Below are 19423 nucleotides of genomic sequence, written 5' to 3'. Positions count from 1 at the left end.
GTTAGAAATCAGAATAGCAATTTCCTTGTGGAGGTGGGAGTGGAGGAGGCTGGGATATTGACCAGGAGGGGATAGGAAGGAGATTTCAGAGGTACCTGAAATGTTCTTTATCATGATCAGGGTGGTGGTCACACAGCAGTGCTTACTTGTGAAAATCCATCAAGCTGTGTCCTTAAGATTGGGGCACTTTATTGTAATTAAGTTATACTTAATTTTTTTAAGGTTTATTTTTTTTAAATTTATTTATTTATTCATCTTTGGCTGTGTTGGGTCCTCGTCTCTGCGGAGGGCTCTCTCCAGTTGTGGCAAGCTGGGGCCACTCTTCATCGCAGTGCGTGGGCCTCTCACTATCGCGGCCTCTCTTGTTGCGGAGCACAGGCTCCAGACGTGCAGGCTCAGCAGCTGTGGCCCACGGGCCCAGTTGCTCTGCGGCATGCGGGATCCTCCCAGACCAGGGCTCGAACCTGTGTCCCCCGCACTAGCAGGCAGACTCCCAACCACTGCGCCACCAGGGAAGCCCCCTAAGGTTTATTTTAAAAACCTTCCCTACATGATTCTTAATGTACATCCAGAGTTGAGAACCAGCATATTATACAATTGCTAGGCCTTCCTCTTTCCCCTTCTAGAGGATGATTGCTTTTATCCTGAAAGTCCCGTTTGTTTTGTTTTGTTTCGTCTTTCAGGCCTTGAAAATCCAAACTGTGGGCATCCCAATCTATGCAAGTTTTTCATTCGTCTTCTCATTATCTTAACAGTTTTCAGAAGAATCTATGGGATTTTTTTTCTTCCACTGGTCCATGTAAAAGGAAATAAAACGACATGAAAGGGACTGCTCAAGTATTCAGCTGACTCTCCGAGTTAGTAATGGTCTCAGAACTTTGGCCCACTGTCTTGGTCTGTTGGGCTGCTATAACAAAACACCACAGATTGGGGGGCTTATAAACAACAGAAATTTGTTACTCACAGTTCTGGAGGCTGGAAGTCCAAGATCAAGATGCCAGCAGATTCCACGTGGTGTCTGATGAGAACCTGCTTTCTGGGTCATAGACGGCTTCTTCTCGCTGTGCCCTCACATGGTGGAGGGGGGCAGGGAGCTCTCTGGGGCCTCTTTTAATAAGGGTACTAATCCATTTTACGAAGGCCCTGCCTCTCCCTCATGACCTAATCACCTCCCAAAGGCCCCACCTCCTAATGACATTACCTTTGGGGGTTAGAATTCAACATACGAATTCTGGGGAGACACATTCAGACCATAGCACTCCCATTTATATCGTTTGAGGATGGAAAGTATCAGAGCCATGAGTCCATTGCCATCATTGACCCCAAAGCTCCCTGAGTCCAGCCCTAACTTGATGCACTCTCGGAAGCCCTCCTATGGGAGCACCAGCAGTGACAACATACGCCAACTGGAAGCATCAACATTCCCCTTTTTGTGATACATCTCTGCTTGCTACACAGAACAACACACCTTGCCATTGTCCCTGGCAGTTTTGGCTCAGCCAGAACAAGAGGTAGGAAGGGAAGTAAACAGTTATAAGGTATGGAGTGACTTATTTACTGTCCCACCTTTTTAAATGGAACTTTAGGTTTTGGAAAAAGCAAGGCAAGAGAGTCTTTTTTCCCACTGTGTGGATTAGTTTTCTTTTGCAGTGTAGCAAAGTACCAAAAGTTTAGTGGCTTAAACAACACATACTTATTATTTCACAGTTGTTGTGGGTCAGGAGTCCAAGCAGCCTTGCTGGGTCCCCTGCCCAGGGTCAAGTCTACAATCCAGTGGCAGCTGGCTGTGTTCTCATCTGAAGACACAAGTGGGGAGAACCCACGTCCAAGCTCATGAGGTTGCTGGCAGACTCATTTCCTTGCAGCTGTATGACTGAGGGCCTGACTGCTTACTGGCTGTTGAGAGGAGACCACCCAGGTTCTACGGGCCCCTGTAGTTCCCTGCCACATGGTGCTCTCTATAGACATTTCAGAGTATGGCTGTTTGTACTTCAAGGCCAGCAGGAGAGTCTCTCTCACTGTCATCTGCTAAGACGGAGCCGTACATAACGTATCTTGGGAGTGACATATCATCACCTTGGCCATGTTTTCGGGGCTAGAAGTAAGTCATATGTTCTACCCACACTCAAGGGGAGAGGATTATACAAGGTGTGTGATTATTTAGGGTGTGTCCACCACAGCCTGTTATCCAGTGTCTTTAGGAAAGTGATGGATCATCAGCTGATGCTGTATAGACAACAAGGTGGGTAAATTTAGTCTAATGATCACCTTAGAGTCAGACATGGGCTAAGGGAACCTCCTTCCCAGCAGAGGACTGATGCCCTGTGCAGAGTGACCTGGCAGAGAGGAAGGCTGGTGGAAAGGTGACAAGGGGACCCAGTGGAAGAGTTGGACAAAGGAACTGGGAGTTGGGTCTGTCCTAGCCCCCATCCTGCAAGTTCTGTTCCCTAGCTTGCATCTGGCCAGGCCCAGCCAACAGGAAGTGGTGATGGGAGCTTGGAGAATAAGGGACTGAGAGAAGCCAGGGGACTTCTCACCCTCTCGGCTGCAGAGGGCATTTTCCAGCAGTGGCTGTGTCTCCCCTATGGCTCCAGCTCTGCTCTGCTGTCCCAGCTCCTACCTGGCAGCCTCCTGCCGTGGTTCCAGATCCATCAAATGGCCCTGCTTCTGCTTCTGTTCTGGTGACACCTCCTCATCTGTGTATCCCTGCGGCTCCAGGGCGGTGAAGACTTCCTGCCGGTCTCTGGGTTGCCTCATTCTCCTGTTTGCCTTCTCAGGTCTTCCTTCATCTGTGTGATCTGTTCTCTGTATTATATTTATTCTGTTTGAAATCCCTGGAGTATTTTAGGCTTTCCAGACAAGTCCCTGATATAAAGGGTTCTGAGGGGTTGGCAGGTGTGACCCAGTGCATAGGCTGTTGGAAAACACAGCCTCAATTATACCTGCCACCCCTGCAGGGCCGGGACAGGGCAAGGCAAGTGAGACACTCTCCTTGTGTCAAAATGCACCGTCATTAAGATAAATAGTATTTTAGTGGACTATCTTAAAAAATCAAAATCAATGCCAAAAATCTATGACGTAGGTTGATGAATGACCAAAGATGAACACACCCATATTCCAGTGCCCAGATCAAAACCAGGAAGTGCGTGATCACCACCCAGATGCCCCCCTCCCGCCTGGTACTCCCTCCCAGTCACCGTTCCTCGAAGGTAAACGCTATCTGACTATCACATTCGTTACAATGGCCATTTAGTTTGAATATTTAATGAAGAGAATCATGCAGCCTGCTCTCTTCCATGCCTGCATCCTTTGGTTCAACATCATGTTTAAGAGATTCATCCACGTCTTCATAGGGAGCAGTAGTTTGCTTTCAAATAAGCAGGATCGTTTCCCCTTTTATGACACGAAAAGTTACTTCTATATAATAACAAGCTTGTTGAAGAAAAATGAGAAAATTCAAAGAAGAGAATAAAATCCAGTGGGACCCCCATCATTCAGAAGTTTGGCAGGTGACCTTCCCGAATTACCTTTAGATGCACTTGGAGTTTTCTTCCCATTCAAAATGGGATTATGCAATGCGTTTTTCCTTAGAACCTGATTTTTTTCTCTCTCCAGAGAGATGATTTTTTTTAACAGAGAAGCACAGCCTTGGGAGAAGAAGGCGATGATGAATTTGCCTTGCCTCCAAACTAATGGTGCTAAGTCGGAACAGTCACTTGTCATTTCCCCTCTGTGAACTGTGCTTCCTTGTCTATAAAAAGGGGATAAGGCAGCCCCTCGGCCTCCCTTGGGGCTATGATCCCTGCGGCCACGACTCGTGTAACGGCCCCTTGGTGAGCAGCCCCTGGGCAGATGTCGGCGTGCGGCTCGACTTACTGGCTCTGGAGAAAGAGCAGCCTCGTGGCATTTCACCAGGGTCCTAGGGGATAACGGGGAGGATAAGAACGGAAAACTTCTGAAAAGCAAGTCCATAGATGTCCAAGAGAGAAGAGGCTGTTTGGAAGCACTGCGGAAACATGAATGACTGTCCATTTTCTATGGGAAACCACTGTCCTGGCTCAGCTATTTGGAATATGCAATGTCAAGCTCCTGGAGTCTGCAGGATTGGGAAAAACTCGCAGAACAGCAATTCCAAAAATGCTTCCCTAAGGTGACCAGTCACACTGTGAGGGTCCAAAAGGCAGGGATGTAGGAGAAAGGCAACCCCAGAAAGGATGGGGTAAGGGCCTGACGGGCTGGGCTGTGTCCCCTGCCTCAAGGGCCAGAGAATGGAGGCACCTGAGGCAGAAGGACTCGGGGCGTCAGCGACAGGAGGTGATGTCATTTCTACCTCCTCACTGTAAGGGGGGAATCAGGCCCAGGGAGCTGGAGTGACAGTTCTGGTTTAAAGATGTTACACTTGACGCCCACCCTCTCACTGAATCCTCCCAACTGGCCCCCCTCCCCGTGATGTAGGTGTATTTTCCACGTCAGTAAGAGTGGCAGCTGAGGTCTTCCCTGGTGGCGCAGTGGTTAAGAATCCGCCGGCCAATTCAGAGGACATGGGTTCAAGCCCTGGTCCAGGAAGATCCCACATGCCGTGGAGCAACTAAGCCCGTGAGCCACAACTACTGAGCCTGTGCTCTACAGCCCTTGAGCCACAACTACTGAGCCCATGTGCCACAACTACTGAGCCCATGCACCTAGAGCCCATGCTCCACAACAAGAGAAGCCACCGCAATGAGAAGCCCGAGCACCACAATGAAGAGTAGCCCCCACTCGCTGCAACTAGAGAAAGCCCGCACGCAGCAACGAAAACCCAACGCAGCCAAAAATAATTAATTAATTAATTAATTAAATTTTTAAAAAGAGTGGCAGCTGAGCTTCAGACAGTAAGGCAGTTGTACATCCAGGTTCCTCAGAGTGGCAGAGCCGGGGCCACCACAGGCCTGGCCACAGGGCTCACCTGTTTCCATTTCCCTCCACAGGCCACTGAGAAGAGGGGAAACGTTTATTTATTTATTTATTTGGCTGTGTTGGATCTTCGTTGCTGTGCGCAGGCTTTCTCTAGTTGTGGTGAGCAGGGGCTACTCTTTGTTGCGGTGCGCTGGCTTCTCATTGCGGTGGCTTCTCTTGTTGCAGAGCACGGGCTCTAGGCACATGGGCTCTAGTTGCGGCGCACAGGCTTTGTTGCTCCGCGGCATGTGGGATCCTCCCGGACCAGGGCTCGAACCTGTGTCTCCTGCATTGGCAGGTGGATTCTTAACCACTGCGCCACCAGGGAAGCCCAGCAGGCAGATTCTTAACCGCTGCACCACCAGGGAAGTCCCGAGGGGAAAAGTTTTAAGGTGCTTAATCCAAGTATTTATTGAACACCTACTACATGCCTGACAGAACTGTGTGCGGAGCATCTGGGCATGCTGGGCCGTGCTGGGCAGGGTGCCGTCACATGGGAAATCACATTTGATTCCACTGGGGGCGTTGGGGCAGGGCGAGGGTGGCCTCACTGAGGAGGTGGCACGTAAATGGGCCGTGGAGGATGAGCAGTGTCCTTGCAGGTGGAGGGATGCTGGGAAATGGTACAGGTGAAGCTGAAACAGCTGAGAACAGGCTCATGTCCAGGGCCAGGACTCTTGGACTGAATCTTCACCAGGATCTCCTAGTTGCTGGTGCAAATGGACCCCTGGCCCCCCAGCTGTGAAGGCTGACTTTGCAGCCTAGGAGACACCCAGGAACCTGCACTTTAACTCCCAGGCTTTGGGGAGGTCCTGATGCGGGAGGTCTGGGATCACACCCAGAAACAACTCAGATCGACCTGAAAATGTTGATTCCATAGCAGGGGTCTCCACTGTACCCCACATACCGGACTGTCTTTCTTCTCCAGTGAAAAAAAAAATCCAATAACAACAACAAAGCTGTGAATCTATTTCACCACACTGGCTGATTTTATTTTTAAAACCAAATTTCCTGTATTATGAAATATAGAACTTTAAGGAGGCACCCTCCTGTGGGTGGACCATTTACTATAATGCAGAGTCCACCGCTTTCCACTAGGGGGCGAGGTCTGCCTCAAAAGTGGGAACCAGAATTTCAGTGGCAGAAATTTGCAACTTAAAAGCTCATCTTGCAGAGTCTTCCTTGCTTAGTGGTTCAAAGTGAACTTTTTTTACATCCCACATGAGACTGTGGTCATTCAAACATCCACAGTGTTCACATCACAAAATCTCTGAACCTGGGAAGTAGAAGTCTTGAGACAAAAATTCTTAAGATGATCTTAGAAGCCCTCCTTACAAGTGAGAACTTCTTAGACTAGAATTTAAAAAGTCCACAGTCACCAGGCCAAAAGCAGTGACCATGAGTGTCGGTCAGCCTAACATATTATGTGCCATGTCCATGACCTTCTCTGTGTTTGCTTCTCCTATCACCCACCATCTGGCTCACCTCCCCAGACCCTCCCCTCCAACAAAGATGGCCCAGCAACTCTTTTAGGTCATGAAGTAGCAAGACAAGGGTTTGAGTCCTAGCTCTGTCCCTTACTAGCTGTGTTGCTTTAGGCAAGTCACCTAACCTCTCTGAACCTCAGAGTCTAATCTGAAGTGGGCCATAAGACCTGTGGTGTTAAATAAGTTGATGTGTGATTGGTAAAGCACCCGACACATAGTAGGAGGTTGATACAATTTATCTCTGTTCCTCCTCATTATTTGGAGTCATTCAGTATTTATTAGGTCAAGATGGGTGCTCTGTGATCTTGGGCAAGTCCTTTTTCTCTTCTGGGCCTTCTTCCCCTTATGCAAAATGAAAGGTCGAGCTAGGCACTCTTGGTAGACCTTCCCAGCTGCAATCATTCATTGAGTCCTCTGATTCCAGGAGAGCAGAAGAACAGAAGTGAATGGCTTGTGCCCATGACCAGGAAAAGTAGGACCTGGGGAAGAAATGAACTGTCTTATTTTCCTATGAGCTCATCAGGAAGAGCAAGAGGTGCTTTTTTCCTCACTCTTCTTTAGAGGGTTTGGTATCCTGGAGACTAGAGTACCAGATGAGAGAGGACATTTTTGCTCTTGTAAGCCTAAGATGAGAAGGGGATGTGCTTGGGGCCTGCCAAGCTGCTGGGGAGAAGGACGGGCTCCCCAGGAACTGGGTGGGGGAAGTCCCAGTCCCATTTGCACACAGGAGGATGGGTAGGATGTGTTGGAGGCTGGCCCACAGGATCTGAGGCCTTGAGAGCTGAGAAGCAGTGAGGACAGAGTATCCTGGGGGAGACAGAGAGGAGAGAAGCCTCTGTAGGGAAACCTCTAGGGCAGTGCTATCCAGTAGAACTTTCTGCAGTGATGGAAATGTCCTCTATCCACCCTGCCCAATATGGTGGCCACTAGCCCCATGTAGCCACTGAGCACTGAAATGTGGCTAGTGTGACTAGGAAATTGAGTTTTTAAGTTTATTTCATCTTAATGTATTTAAATCACCATAAGTGCAAGTAGAAGGAACAGGGTAGCAAAGGTACCAACCACGGAACAGGACTGGGACCTTCCAATTTCTAGAGACCCTCCAGAGTACTGAGTCTTTTAGTCCCTCCCCAAGGCCCGGAGAAGGAAGCATCAGTGGCCATGCCTGAGGCTCAGCCTGCAGTCAACACAAACATTTTCCTGGACTGTTGGGCGAAGGCTACCTCCTCAGGGGCAGAGAGAAGCATGTTGGGGGAAAGGAAGGTTCTAATGCCAGGGGAGCAGAAATCAGCTCTGTGTCAGGAGTACCAGTGTTACCCCACTCCTACCTGCCCTGACAGTTATTTAAATTTCAATTTATTAAAGTGAAATAAAATCAACTTAATTTCTCAGTGGCATTGGCCACATTTCAAGTGTTCGGTGCCCACATTTGGCTGAAGACTACCATATTGGATAGGGTGGCATAGGACACAAGGCTCCCATGGCTCCACTTGGTGACTCTGAATGAGTTACGTGCCCTTTGCGCTTTCAGCCCCTGACTCATTCATTCTACAGATTTCTCATGGGCGGCTGGCTGCTGTGGGCCAGGCGTGGGTTAGGGCTTCAAAGGTGAACAGCACAGACAGCCTCTGCCCTCACGGAGCTCACAGCGTGGGGAGAGACAGGTGCTGATGGAATCATTGCACTAAGCAATGCTTGAGCGCCCTGAAGCGAGGAAGCCCAGTTCTTTGAAAGCTTGAAGCAAAGAAGCTGACCTAGACCCCAGGAGGGCATGCAAGGCCCAGGGAGGGTTCTCTGCACGGAAGTAGCGCTTAAGCTGAGACCTGAAGTATGAGTGAGATTTTTTTTTTTCGCTGTGCCACGTGGCTTGTGGGATCTTAGTTCCTCGACCAGGGATTGTACCCGTGCCCCCTGCAATGGAAGTGCAGAGTCCTAACCACTGGACCACCAGTGGATTCCCATGAGTGGAATTAAAATGGGTTTGGGTAGAGAAATCGGAACCCTCATATGCTGTGAAATGGTATAGCCACTTTGGGAAACAGTCTGGCGGTTCCTCAAATGATTAAACAGAGTTGCCATATGATCCAGCAATTCCACCAACTATATCCCCGAGATACACGAAAACATATGTCCATACAGAAACTTGGGCACAAATGTTCACTATTCATAGTAGCCAAAAGGTGAAAAGAACCCAAATGTCTATCAGCTGACAAATGGATTAAAAAAATGTGGTAGATCCATACGATGGAATATTATTCATCTGTAAAAGGGAATGAAGTACCAATACATGCCATAAGGTGGATGAACCTTGAAAACATGATGTTAAGTGAAAGAAGCCAGTCACAAAAAAGCCACATATTATATGATCCCTTTCATATGAAATGTCCAGAACAGGAAAATATGCAGAGACAGAAAGTAAATTAGTGGTTGCTTAGGGCTGGAGGGAGGAAGAGGCTGGGGAGAGAGGGAGGGTGACAGCTAAAGGGTACAGGGTTTCTGTCTGAGATGATGAAAATGTTCTAAACTGACTGATGGTGATGGTTGCAAAACTGTAAATACACTAAAAAACTATTGAACTGGACACTTAAATGGGTGAATTGCATGATACATGAATTACATCTCAGCAAAGCTGTTTTCTTCTCTTTTTTTAATTTATTTACTTTATTTATTTATTTTTGGCTGTGTTGGTCTTCATTGCTGCATGTGGGCTTTCTCTAGTTGCGGCGAGCGGGGGCTACTCTTCATTGCGGTACAGGGGCTTCTCATTGCGGTGGCTTCTCTTGTTGCAGAGCACGGGCTCTAGGCGTGCGGGCTTCAGTAGTTGCAGCACTCGGGCTCAGTAGTTGTGGCGCACAGGCTTAGTTGCTCCGTGGCATGTGGGATCTTCCCAGATCAGGGCTTGAACCCGTGGCCTCTGCATTAGCAGGCGGATTCGTAACCACTGTGCCACCAGGGAAGTCCCAAAGCTGTTTTTGAAAAAAGGAAAAGTTGGGGGTTCAGGAGAAGGTTCGGTCCAGACTAGGACATGAGCTGGGGAGCCGACTCCTTTAGAAGACGAGGAAGAAGGCCAAGTGGCCAGAGGCAGGGGAGCAGGCAGAAACAGCTGGAGCCATGGTGGGTTGGACATCGAGGGGACTTGTGAACCAAATCTGTGTTTTGAAAAAGTCATTCTGAATGATACATGGCAAAGGAGTAGGGGCTGGCAGAGCGGGAACGAGACTTAACGTTTAAGAGCCTTTTGTGGTGATCTGGGAGAGGTGACGGGGCTTGGGCAGGAGTGACAGCCGTGGAGATGGTGGCCAAACAGACAGACGGGGAGAGACGGAGCTCAGCTCCTGCTCTGCCCAAAGGGAATGACCATCCCTCAACTGCCCTGCGTGAATGTTGGCTGTGCTGCCAGGTCCCCAGGTGACCTCCCAGGGGTATGACTGTGGCCACTCAGGAGACAGAAACTTCCTCTTCTATCACAGATTGTGTACCTTCTTCCAGAAGTGGTTGCCCCAGTTTTTTTAAAAATAAATATTCCCAAAGGACGCTGGCTGGTGGCAGTATAAATTGGTACTGCCTTTCTGAGGACAATTTGGAACACTTTAGAAAAGGGCTTAGGATGTAAGCTACTGTGGTATATCATTATAATAACGGCCCCAGCGAATCCCACCTCCCTGTGTCTGTGCCCCTTGGCCTCGCTGCTCCACTCACCAAGAGATGGAGACCATTTCTCCACCCTCTTGAATCTGGGCTGGCCCTGGGCCTTGCTTTGGCCAATAGAATGTGGCAGAAGTAACATCATGAACCCCTTATGGTTCAGGAGTCTGGACCATAAGGGGCTTGCACCAACACCCTTGTCCTCTGGGAGCCCTGGGACCACACCATGTTACAGCCCAGGCTAGCCTGCTGGAGGCTGAGAGGCCACGTGGAGAACTGAGGTTTCAGCCAACTGCCAGCACCAATTGCCAGACCTGTGAATGAGGCCATCTGAAACCTTCCAGCCTAGTGCCCCCTCCAGAGGAGTACAGCCATGTGAATGACCCCAGAAGGGGATTCCACTGAAAAGGACTTCTCCAGCCAACCCTCAGAATCATGAGAAATAATTAATTTTTTAATCAATTTTTAAAAATTGAAGTATAGTTGATTTACAATGTTGTGTTAATTTCTGCTATACAGCAAAGTGATTCAGATATATAGATATATATATATAAACATTCTTTTTTTAACTATTCTTTTCCATTATGGTTTATCATAGGATATTGAATATAGTTCTCTGTGCTATACAGTAGGACCTTGTTGTTTATCCATTTCATATATAATAGCTTACATCTGCTCACCCCAACCTCCCACTCTATCCCTTGAGAAATAATTGTTTTTTTAAGCCACTAAGTTTTGGGGCAGCTTATTACCCAGCAATAATACTGAAAAACACGCCCTTTTGACTGAACAAATATACTTTAGGCATTTATACTGGTGAAAGCAAAATCCAGAAAAGTGCCAATGATTTAGTTACGAAGGTGTCTCTTGCAGCATGTTTTGTTTTTTTAATTTTTATTTATTTATTTATGGCTGTGTTAGGTCCTCGTTTCTGTGCGAGGGCTTTCTCTAGTTGCGGCAAGCGGGGGCCACTCTTCCTCGCGGTGCGCAGGCCTCTCACTATCGCGGCCTCTCTTGTTGCGGAGCACAGGCTCCAGATGCGCAGGCTCAGTAATTGTGGCTCACGGGCCCAGCCGCTCCGCGGCATGTGGGATCCTCCCAGACCAGGGCTCGAACCCGTGTCCCCTGCACCGGCAGGCAGACTCTCAACCACTGCGCCACCAGGGAAGCCCTGCAGCATTGTTTATAGTGCAAAACATCAGCATGATCTTAGCTGTCCAACAGTAGGAATTAGAATACTGTACACTATGCAATCATTGAGAAGTTATTGTTGAAGCATTCTAGTGGCAAGATTTCCAGAATATACCAATAATTGGCGAAACAAAAATTCTAAAAGCATGTGTGATCCCCTTAAAATATGCATATTTTAAATATATTTTAATATGAAATTGGTGGGTCCAAGGGCATGTGCAACTTCAGTTCGATCACATAAAATCGCTCTCTAAAGTGGATGCTACAGTTTTTCTTCCTGCCAGCAGTGATGAGCTTTCCTGCTTCTCTGTGTCCCAGTCACTTCCTGCCAGGCACGTTTGAGAGGCAGGTCAATCCATTCTCGGAGCTGATGTGACTTAAAGCAAAGATAGCTTCAACATTTATTTCACTGAACAAGATTTCCTGGTTTCTTGGCCACCCGGAGACATCTTCCCCTGACCCATTTCTCACCCGAACAAAGGGGCCTGATAGGCTCCTGAACTCCCTTAAGGAGAGGGACCCATCAGGCCCAGCGTCACACAAAACCGGCAGGAAGCCAGGCTCCATGGGCGTGGGATGGGATGGCAGCTGGCGGCAGGGGAGCTGTCATGTGTCCACCCAGAACACCAGAAAGGGCTCAGCGAGTCTCGAACACAGTGATTAACTTCTCTTTATCTCTGCATCACTGAACAGCATGGCCAACTGCTTGGCTTCCCCAGCAAGCTCTGCATGAGTCACCCAGTGTCTTACTGTGGCCTGAGCATGTTTCCTGGCAGGCAGGTGCAACTGTTCCTTTATGCACCCTTGAGATACCCAAGGAGTGAATAATACTTGCTGTCCCCCCTCTAACACCAACTAAATATTGAATCTATAATGCCTTACTTAAAACAAAATAATATTGCCCCCGAGTCTTTTTTTTCTGCTGGTTCAGTACCTAAGAGATGAGTCACCATTTTTCCCCCTTCTCCTGGCCGTTGAATCAAGGCTGAAGGTCCCTGGGGTCTGGGACATCTCCTTAAGTAACAGGAAACTTATTAACTCATGGGTTAATTGAGAAAATCATTTACCAAACCACACGTGAGCGTGCGTGCGAGAAACCCTCGAACTGCCATGAAGACCAGAGACCCAGCTGTGGCTTGCTGAGCTCTTTCTTCAAATGTGGGTCACTCCCTGAACTAGGACAGGCTGCAGGTGTTCCCTTTGTGCTCAGACAGACACTCAACTCTTAACCCCTGAAAAAAGGAGGGACAAAGGCCTGCCCGGGCACATTGAGCAGCAGAAATCTCAGAGGGAAAAGCCAAAGACCTCTTTCATGTTGAAGTGCCTTGTTTTCCTCTTACGTGACGATATAACCTGTTAAATTCAGTTAGAATCACAAAGACCTGGATTCCACCTCCCCTTTCCTACAACTTTCCAGCTGTGTGACTTTCAGCAACTCACCTAACTTTTCTGAGCCTCAGTTTTTCATCCTCCCAGAGCCACTGCGAAGAAGAGATGATATGATGAATGGGGGTATGTGGTAGGCAGAATAATGGCTCAAAGATATCCATGTCCTAATCCCCAGAACCTCTGAATGTTACCTTACACGGCAAAAGGAACTTCGCAGGTGTGATTAAATGAAGGATTTTGAGCTGGTGAGGTTATCCTGGATTATCCAGGTGGGTCTGAAGTAGGCATCAGGGTCTTTATAAGAGGGAGGCAGCAGGTCGGAGAGGTGGAAGGTGAGGAGACTGTGGAAGCAGGATTGGAGTGATGCGGCCACAAGCCAGGGAATGCCAGCAGCCTCTAGAAGGTAGAGGAGGTGAGGGACAGATTCTTCCCTAGAGCCCTCGGGAAGAACCAGCCCTGCTGACACCTTGACTTTACCCCGGTGACACTGGCTGTCATAACTGTAAGAGGATAAATGTGTGTTGTTTTATGTCACTGAGATTGTGGTAATTTATTACAGCAGCCACAGGAAATGAATATAGGATGATGTGTAAATATAAAGCCCTCCACAAATGGAAGGATTTGTTGTAATATCGCCAGAGCAGGTGAGGCCAAAGTCGGTGGGTGTGGCTGATAAGCCATCAGGGTGGCAGCCTGCAGGTGTCTATTTGCATGAGCTTATTTGGGGGAGGGAACGTGCCTCCGAGGAGGGCTGTGAGCGTCTGTGTGGCTGGAGCACATCTGCTGCCTGACCCGGCCTGGTCACCAGATTTGAGCCTCAGGCCAGTGGGGAGAGGCTCTGGAGAGAGCCTCATGGGGACCCGCTGTGCTGCTCTGAGGCCCAGCGACAAGGCAGGACACAGAGGAAGTAGGGAGCATTGGCCCCATTTCTAGACGCACCACGGCCTGGCTGCAGGGCAGGAGACACTGCCTGGCATGTCCTGTACCCTGAAGCCTGCAGCTCAAGACCGCTGGCTGATCTCAACCTCGACCTGGGTGACTGTCCAGGTGGCAGTGGAGAAACGTCCCCCTTGGGGCCTTGCGGGCAGCAGGCATCACTAAGAGGTTTGAGCCAGAAGACACAAAGTTCCCCTGAAACTTCCTCAAAGAAATAATGAAGTGAGCCCTGCGGGGGTGGTGAACACCAGCTCTTGGCATTTGGACAGCGTGTGATGGTGCCGCTGATGAGGCCTTGGGACCCTCAGGCTACTGTCTGGCCTTCCTGTCACCCATCAAAGTTTCTCTCCGGGACACCTGTTCCCTGGAAGATCCACTGACCTGGTTCACGGGCACCCCTCCACTCCCTGCACAGGTGTGACCACACCTAACATTTCATAACGCAGCTTATTCCCTGGAACTCATGTATGAGTCTCTGGGAATTCCTCCTCCTCTTGGCCACACGCATTCCGAGTCCACTTGGAGAACCATCAACGACGGTGGCAGAGCGGGATGCTGGATGTCATAAGGCTTCTCATGCTCCAGGTGTCTCGGACAGTTTTGTTAATCCAGCAGCGCTGCAGCTGATGGCAAGGGCGCCCTGCCAGCGAGGGGCTGGACTAAGGATTGGGGTCCCCTCTGCTTAATTATTCAGTCAACAAACCCCAAGTGGGTGGCCTTGAGCCTCTTCCTTGTGAGCGCACACTCACCTCACCTGCGTTCCTTGGGTCAAGGCGCCTGCTCAGGCAGCCTCTTCTCCCTCCCTACCTGCAATTCCTACTTCTCCTCCTGCCCCACCACAGCCCACTATCCACATGGCAGGTCCAACAACCCAACTAGGCTATAGATTGGATCAGATTGTCATTCCATTGCTTTAAAACCCTCTACTGCCTTTCAAATAGGACTTGGAAATACATTTCCCAAATAAAAATACAGGATGCCAGTTAAATTTGAATTCCAGATAACACATGAATAATTGTTTAGTATAAAACTTATCTGAAATTCAAATTTAACTGGGTGTCCTATATTTTATCTGGTAACCCTTATCGAATACGATGAATGCGATCTCAACTCCTTGCCTTGGCCGCCGCAATCCTGGGGGCCCGGCTTCACCATCCTGGTGGATTCACGTTATGCCCTCACCTGCTCCCCACACCTCCCACCACCCCATGCTTCTTCCTGCTGCTTGAACATTGAATCCCTGCTCTGAGCCCTTGCACTTTCTGTTCTCTGCCTAGAACATTCTTCCCCGGGTCCTCACACAGCTGGCCTCTACTTCTCAGGTCTCAGCTCCGGGTCACCCCCAGGGTGGCTTTCCTGAATCCCTCCAGGCTCTCTCTGCCCCATCACTCTCTCATATTTTCTTCTCGTTGCACATCTAAATCCACTGCTCAGTGGGCTGGAAAATCTCAGAAACTAGCCAAGTGGAAAAGGCACAGGAAGCCCGGGAAGTGATTTTCCATCAGGATGGCCTGAGCCAGGGTCAGCGGAAAGCTCTGCAAGAGTTGACCTGGTACACCACACTACAGTCTCCTCTTCCCTGAGGGGCTGGAGAGACCGGGGCGGGAGAGGGAAGCGTGTCTCCTTCAGGCTCTTTCTCTCCCCACCTCCTCTGCAGCCTTGTTTTGTAGCATTGTCACGGATGGCATCTTTCTGTCCTCACCACCACCCTGCCTGTTCTCTCTTCTCAAGCTTGGCTGGCTCCTCTAGTCAAATGTTAAGGAGACTCTGGAAAGTTCCTCCTGGTCACTCGGTGTTTAGGAAGATCTCACAAAAGGGTCTTAGCATCACTATGAGTTTTCCTCTGAACACCATTCTCAGAACAGGGCATCCTGAGCTATTCTAGAATTTCAAAATTTGTGGTGCCACGAGAGGCCAGGGGCAGGGGAGCGAGACTGAGAACCCCTTTTTTTATACAAGGTCATCTCCTTCTGGAAGTTGGGAGCCAGTCGTCAAAATGCCAAACGTTCTTGATCTGAGCCTCTCGGAGACCTTCAGAGGCAATGCTTGCCTGCAGTGGGAACCCATTTTATTTTTTCCCTCAGTCCATGTGGGACTGACACTTCTAGAATACACAATGAAAAATGGGTGCCTAGAAAAACAAAGACTCATAAGATACAACCTCAGTGCCATGCATTTACATGTCCAACAACATTAACATGCCATACATGTTTCTAAATGCTCTCGGTTTCTGCACATACCCCACTGAGGGTGGGTAATAAATGTCTGCACACTTGGAGTGCAGGGTACAGATTACTGAACAGCTCGTTTATTTAAGGTACGAATCCTAAAAGTGCTTTTTATTCTTTAGTATATGAATCTATAGCCAAAGACTTTCTCAGTAGACAAAGGGAAAAGAAAGGCAGTGCAGATGGTCTACTATTCGCTCTGGGCTTGCTCAAGAGCCAAGGGAATGTTCTCCAACAAACGGAGGGTCACCAGGGCTGCCATCTCCCTGGCAGGAGACAGAGGTGGCTTTGTTGGGTTTGATTGTCTAGGACTGCCAAGAAAGGGAGAAAGCCGCCACTCATGCTTAGAGGGGAAACTGGAGGTGGGTTTGGTTCAAAGACTGTGAGTGTGGGCCTGTCCTCTGCCCAGGTCCTGGCAGGGAAGCTGGCTCACCTAAGAAGAGTCTTCATAACCACATTTGCTCTGAGGCTCAGGATGAAGACTGGCCCCAAAGTCGTGGCTGCTCTTATAAGAAAACCCAGTGGGCATAAACCTTAATTTCCAAAATGTCTATTGATAGTTAGGATGACTTGAGCATTTACCATGTGGAAGGCACAGTGCTAAGGGCTTATCCCCATTACCCAATTAGGTTATTTCCATTGTCATCATGTCACGTTACAGATCAGAGATCCAACCTCAAGGAGCCAGAGTGCCCTGCCCAGGAGGAGCTGGGATTTGAACGCCAACTGCCTGGCTTCCAAGCACCCTTACCCACTGCATCATGCTATCGTCTAGATCAGGGGAAAAGATCCCCTGGCTTAGGCCTCCTCCGAGTCAAAGATAACCTCTGCGCCTTGAAACTTAGAGCAAGAATCGGGTCACACAAGTAACCTCTCTTCGAGCAGCCGTTCTCTAACTTGAGAGTGCACGTATCAGGATCACATGGAGGGCTGTTAACGCAGACTGTTAACAAAAGTAATGCTGTGGGCATGCTCTGTGGGACGTTCACGCTCTCCCGTCTCCAGAACCATCCTTCCCACCAAGGCTTATGTGCTTCAGCAAGGTTTGCTCCCGAGGCAGGATGGCTTTAGCTGGCTGCGATGAGGTCCAACCCATCAAAAGTCATCTGGTGCCCCCTTGACCTGGAATTGGCCTGATGGCATGGAGGAGAGCCACGCTTCTGGAACTCATCCCCCTGCCCCAGCAGAGGCTTCACGGACTGGCCTTTCGTGGACCTTACCCTGATGTACGACAGAGGCCAGTGTCCCGTGTGCATACAGTGTTGGTGAAATCCTCCAGGTTAATATCTTCAAAAGTCATCATCATTCTGCCCTCCAGGCCATCATTTTTGCCCCTTTGTTTTAATATTAATAATTATGTTTGTCCCCCCAGCTTTTAAGAGTCATCAGTGTTCTGGGAAAGCAACCACATTTATTGTGTGTTTTTCCTGTATCCCAACATACCACCTCGGATCCTTGGTGGGAAGTGATGTACTTAGTGGTTGGAGAAGCTTGGGACTGGAGGATTCTCCTGCAGGATCTCCGAGCTGGGTGCACCTGGCCTCACTGGGCGCCTGTGGAACTGAGCTCCAAGCACACGCACCAGGATATGCTGGACACCCGTTTAGCCCACAGGCAGGGCCTATAGCCCATCTTCCAGCTGCACCTCCTATTCTATGCAACAGGGAACATTGCCTGGTTCTCCTGCCCTCGGTAGCAACCCAACCACCACTGGAAGATGTGGGGGGGAGTAGCCAAACCATAAGAGATAAAGGCTTGATAAAGGGATAAAGGGTGGAGAGATACACCATGAGACCTAGTGACAACAAAATAAAAATAATGCTGTGTTTGTATTAGAATAATAACAATAACTAAGATTCATTGAGTTTACTATGTGACAGACCCCTTGATAAGTGCCTCACATACATCATTTCATTTAATCTTTAAACAACCCTGCAAAGTTCCAGATAACATCTTTATCTTCACTTGACAAATAAGGGAAGGAGAGAGGCACAGAGCAATCTCCAAGTCACAGAGCCAAGAAGCAGCAGAGCCAGGACATGAGCCTGGGACTGTCAGACTCCAGAGCTCGCAGCCACTGCCCTGCTGGAGAAAAAGACCCACCTCTTGTTATCCAGCTGAAAACTGTGTTTGAGGCTGGCTTTGAACAAGGCAAGAGACTCTCTAAGAACAGCTTGGAGCCGTGGAAGGTCAATGGCTTACTCATGATTGATGAAATTAATAAAAAACTATAGCCCACGAACAATGTTTAAATTCATTTTGGCTGAAATTTACTCCATCATTATGAGGGGAAAGAACCATTATCTTCCCGATAGTCCTGAGTTGGCTGATGCATTTAAAAAGCAATTTTGGTAAATTAAAGGATATTTTTGCCCTCTCTTCCTGAATGAAAAGCCAATAGAGCACAGAAAAGAGCACGTCTGTCCTAAGACAAATGAAAAGTGATACACTTGAGGGAGAATTATGCCTGGATGGAGTTAGTAATGACCATGTGATGAAACCTCTGAAAAGAGCCTGTGGCCTAATTATCTGTCCCCAGGCCCATCCAACTGCCTAGAAGCCCACCTTTAGAAATCTGGCTTTTTCCGGTAAGTGGCCTGAGGTGACCTCTAAAAATGGTTCGCTATTCACTTGACCTAGAAAACCCCACAAAATCTTGCAAGTCAAGAGGTTCGAATCTTGGTGTTCACTTTAAGAACACTCGTGAAACTGCCCAGGCCATTAAGGGTACGCCTATCCGAAAGGCCACCAAGTATCTGAAGGATGTCACTTTAAGGAAGCAATGTGTACCATTCTGTTGTTACAGTGGTGGAGTTGGTAGGTGTGCCCGGGCCAGACAGTGGGGCTGGACGCAGGGTCGGTGGCCCAAAAAGAGTGCTGAATTTTTTACTGCACATGCTCAAAAATGCAGAGAGTAATGCTGAACTTCAGGGCTTAGATGTAGATACTCTGGTCATTGAGCACATCCAGGTGAACAAAGCCCCCAAGATGCGACGCAGGACTTACAGAGCTCGTGGTCGGATCAACGCATACATGAGCTCTCCCTGCCACATTGAGATGCTCCTTACTGAAAAAGAACAGATTGTTCCTAAACCAGAAGAGGAGGTTGCCCAGAAGAAAAAAATATCCCAGAAGAAACTGAAGAAACAAAAACTTATGGCCTGGGAATAAATGCTGCAAAAAATAAATGCAAATAAAAGTAAAAAAAAAAAAAGAAATCTGTACTTTTGGGTTAAGACACTGTTGTTTCTAGAAGTCTTCTGTTTTCACCTCCTGACAAAAGGGACTATGTCTTGTTGGGCTGCATATCTTTGGGCCACCCAGCTCTTTCCCTAACTTGCTGTGGAACCTTTGGTGGCTACCGCGGACCGTGTTACACGTGCCGGGTGTGGGGGGAGGATAGGGGAGGGGGAAGAGGCCGTGCTCTCCACTGAAGTGCTCACGCCCAGCAGCACAGAGAAGACAGGACTTAAACAACTGCAAGTCAGGGAGGAGGAAAGAGGGACTTGAACAAAGTGACCTGAGACTTCAGAGACAGATTGCTCTCAGCTAGTTGGGGGAGTGACCCAGGCAATAGATGCAGTACAATTTTAGAGGAACAGCAGCAAAGAG

At 48.7% G+C, this 19423-nt stretch overlaps 1 protein-coding gene and 1 pseudogene across 1 annotated transcript in view; both read left to right on the top strand.

The window, feature by feature from the left end:
- The window catches only part of BTBD16 (BTB domain containing 16), a 57172-nt gene extending 46533 nt beyond the window's left edge, over nt 1–10639 (top strand). The window contains exon 15 of the mRNA XM_057530784.1: nt 684–10639. Within this exon, the coding sequence (XP_057386767.1) occupies nt 684–752 (69 nt within the window). The 3' untranslated portion in view covers nt 753–10639. The remainder of the gene's footprint in view (nt 1–683) is intronic.
- On the top strand, nt 1977–19185 carry LOC130705026 (60S ribosomal protein L17-like; annotated as a pseudogene).
- The last annotated feature ends 238 nt before the right edge of the window (nt 19186–19423 follow it).

The sequence above is a fragment of the Balaenoptera acutorostrata genome, chromosome 16, assembly GCF_949987535.1.
Source record: "Balaenoptera acutorostrata chromosome 16, mBalAcu1.1, whole genome shotgun sequence".
Classification (NCBI taxonomy): domain Eukaryota; kingdom Metazoa; phylum Chordata; class Mammalia; order Artiodactyla; family Balaenopteridae; genus Balaenoptera; species Balaenoptera acutorostrata.
Note: the sequence above shows the minus strand (reverse complement) of the source record. Positions and strands in the feature narration are given on the sequence as shown.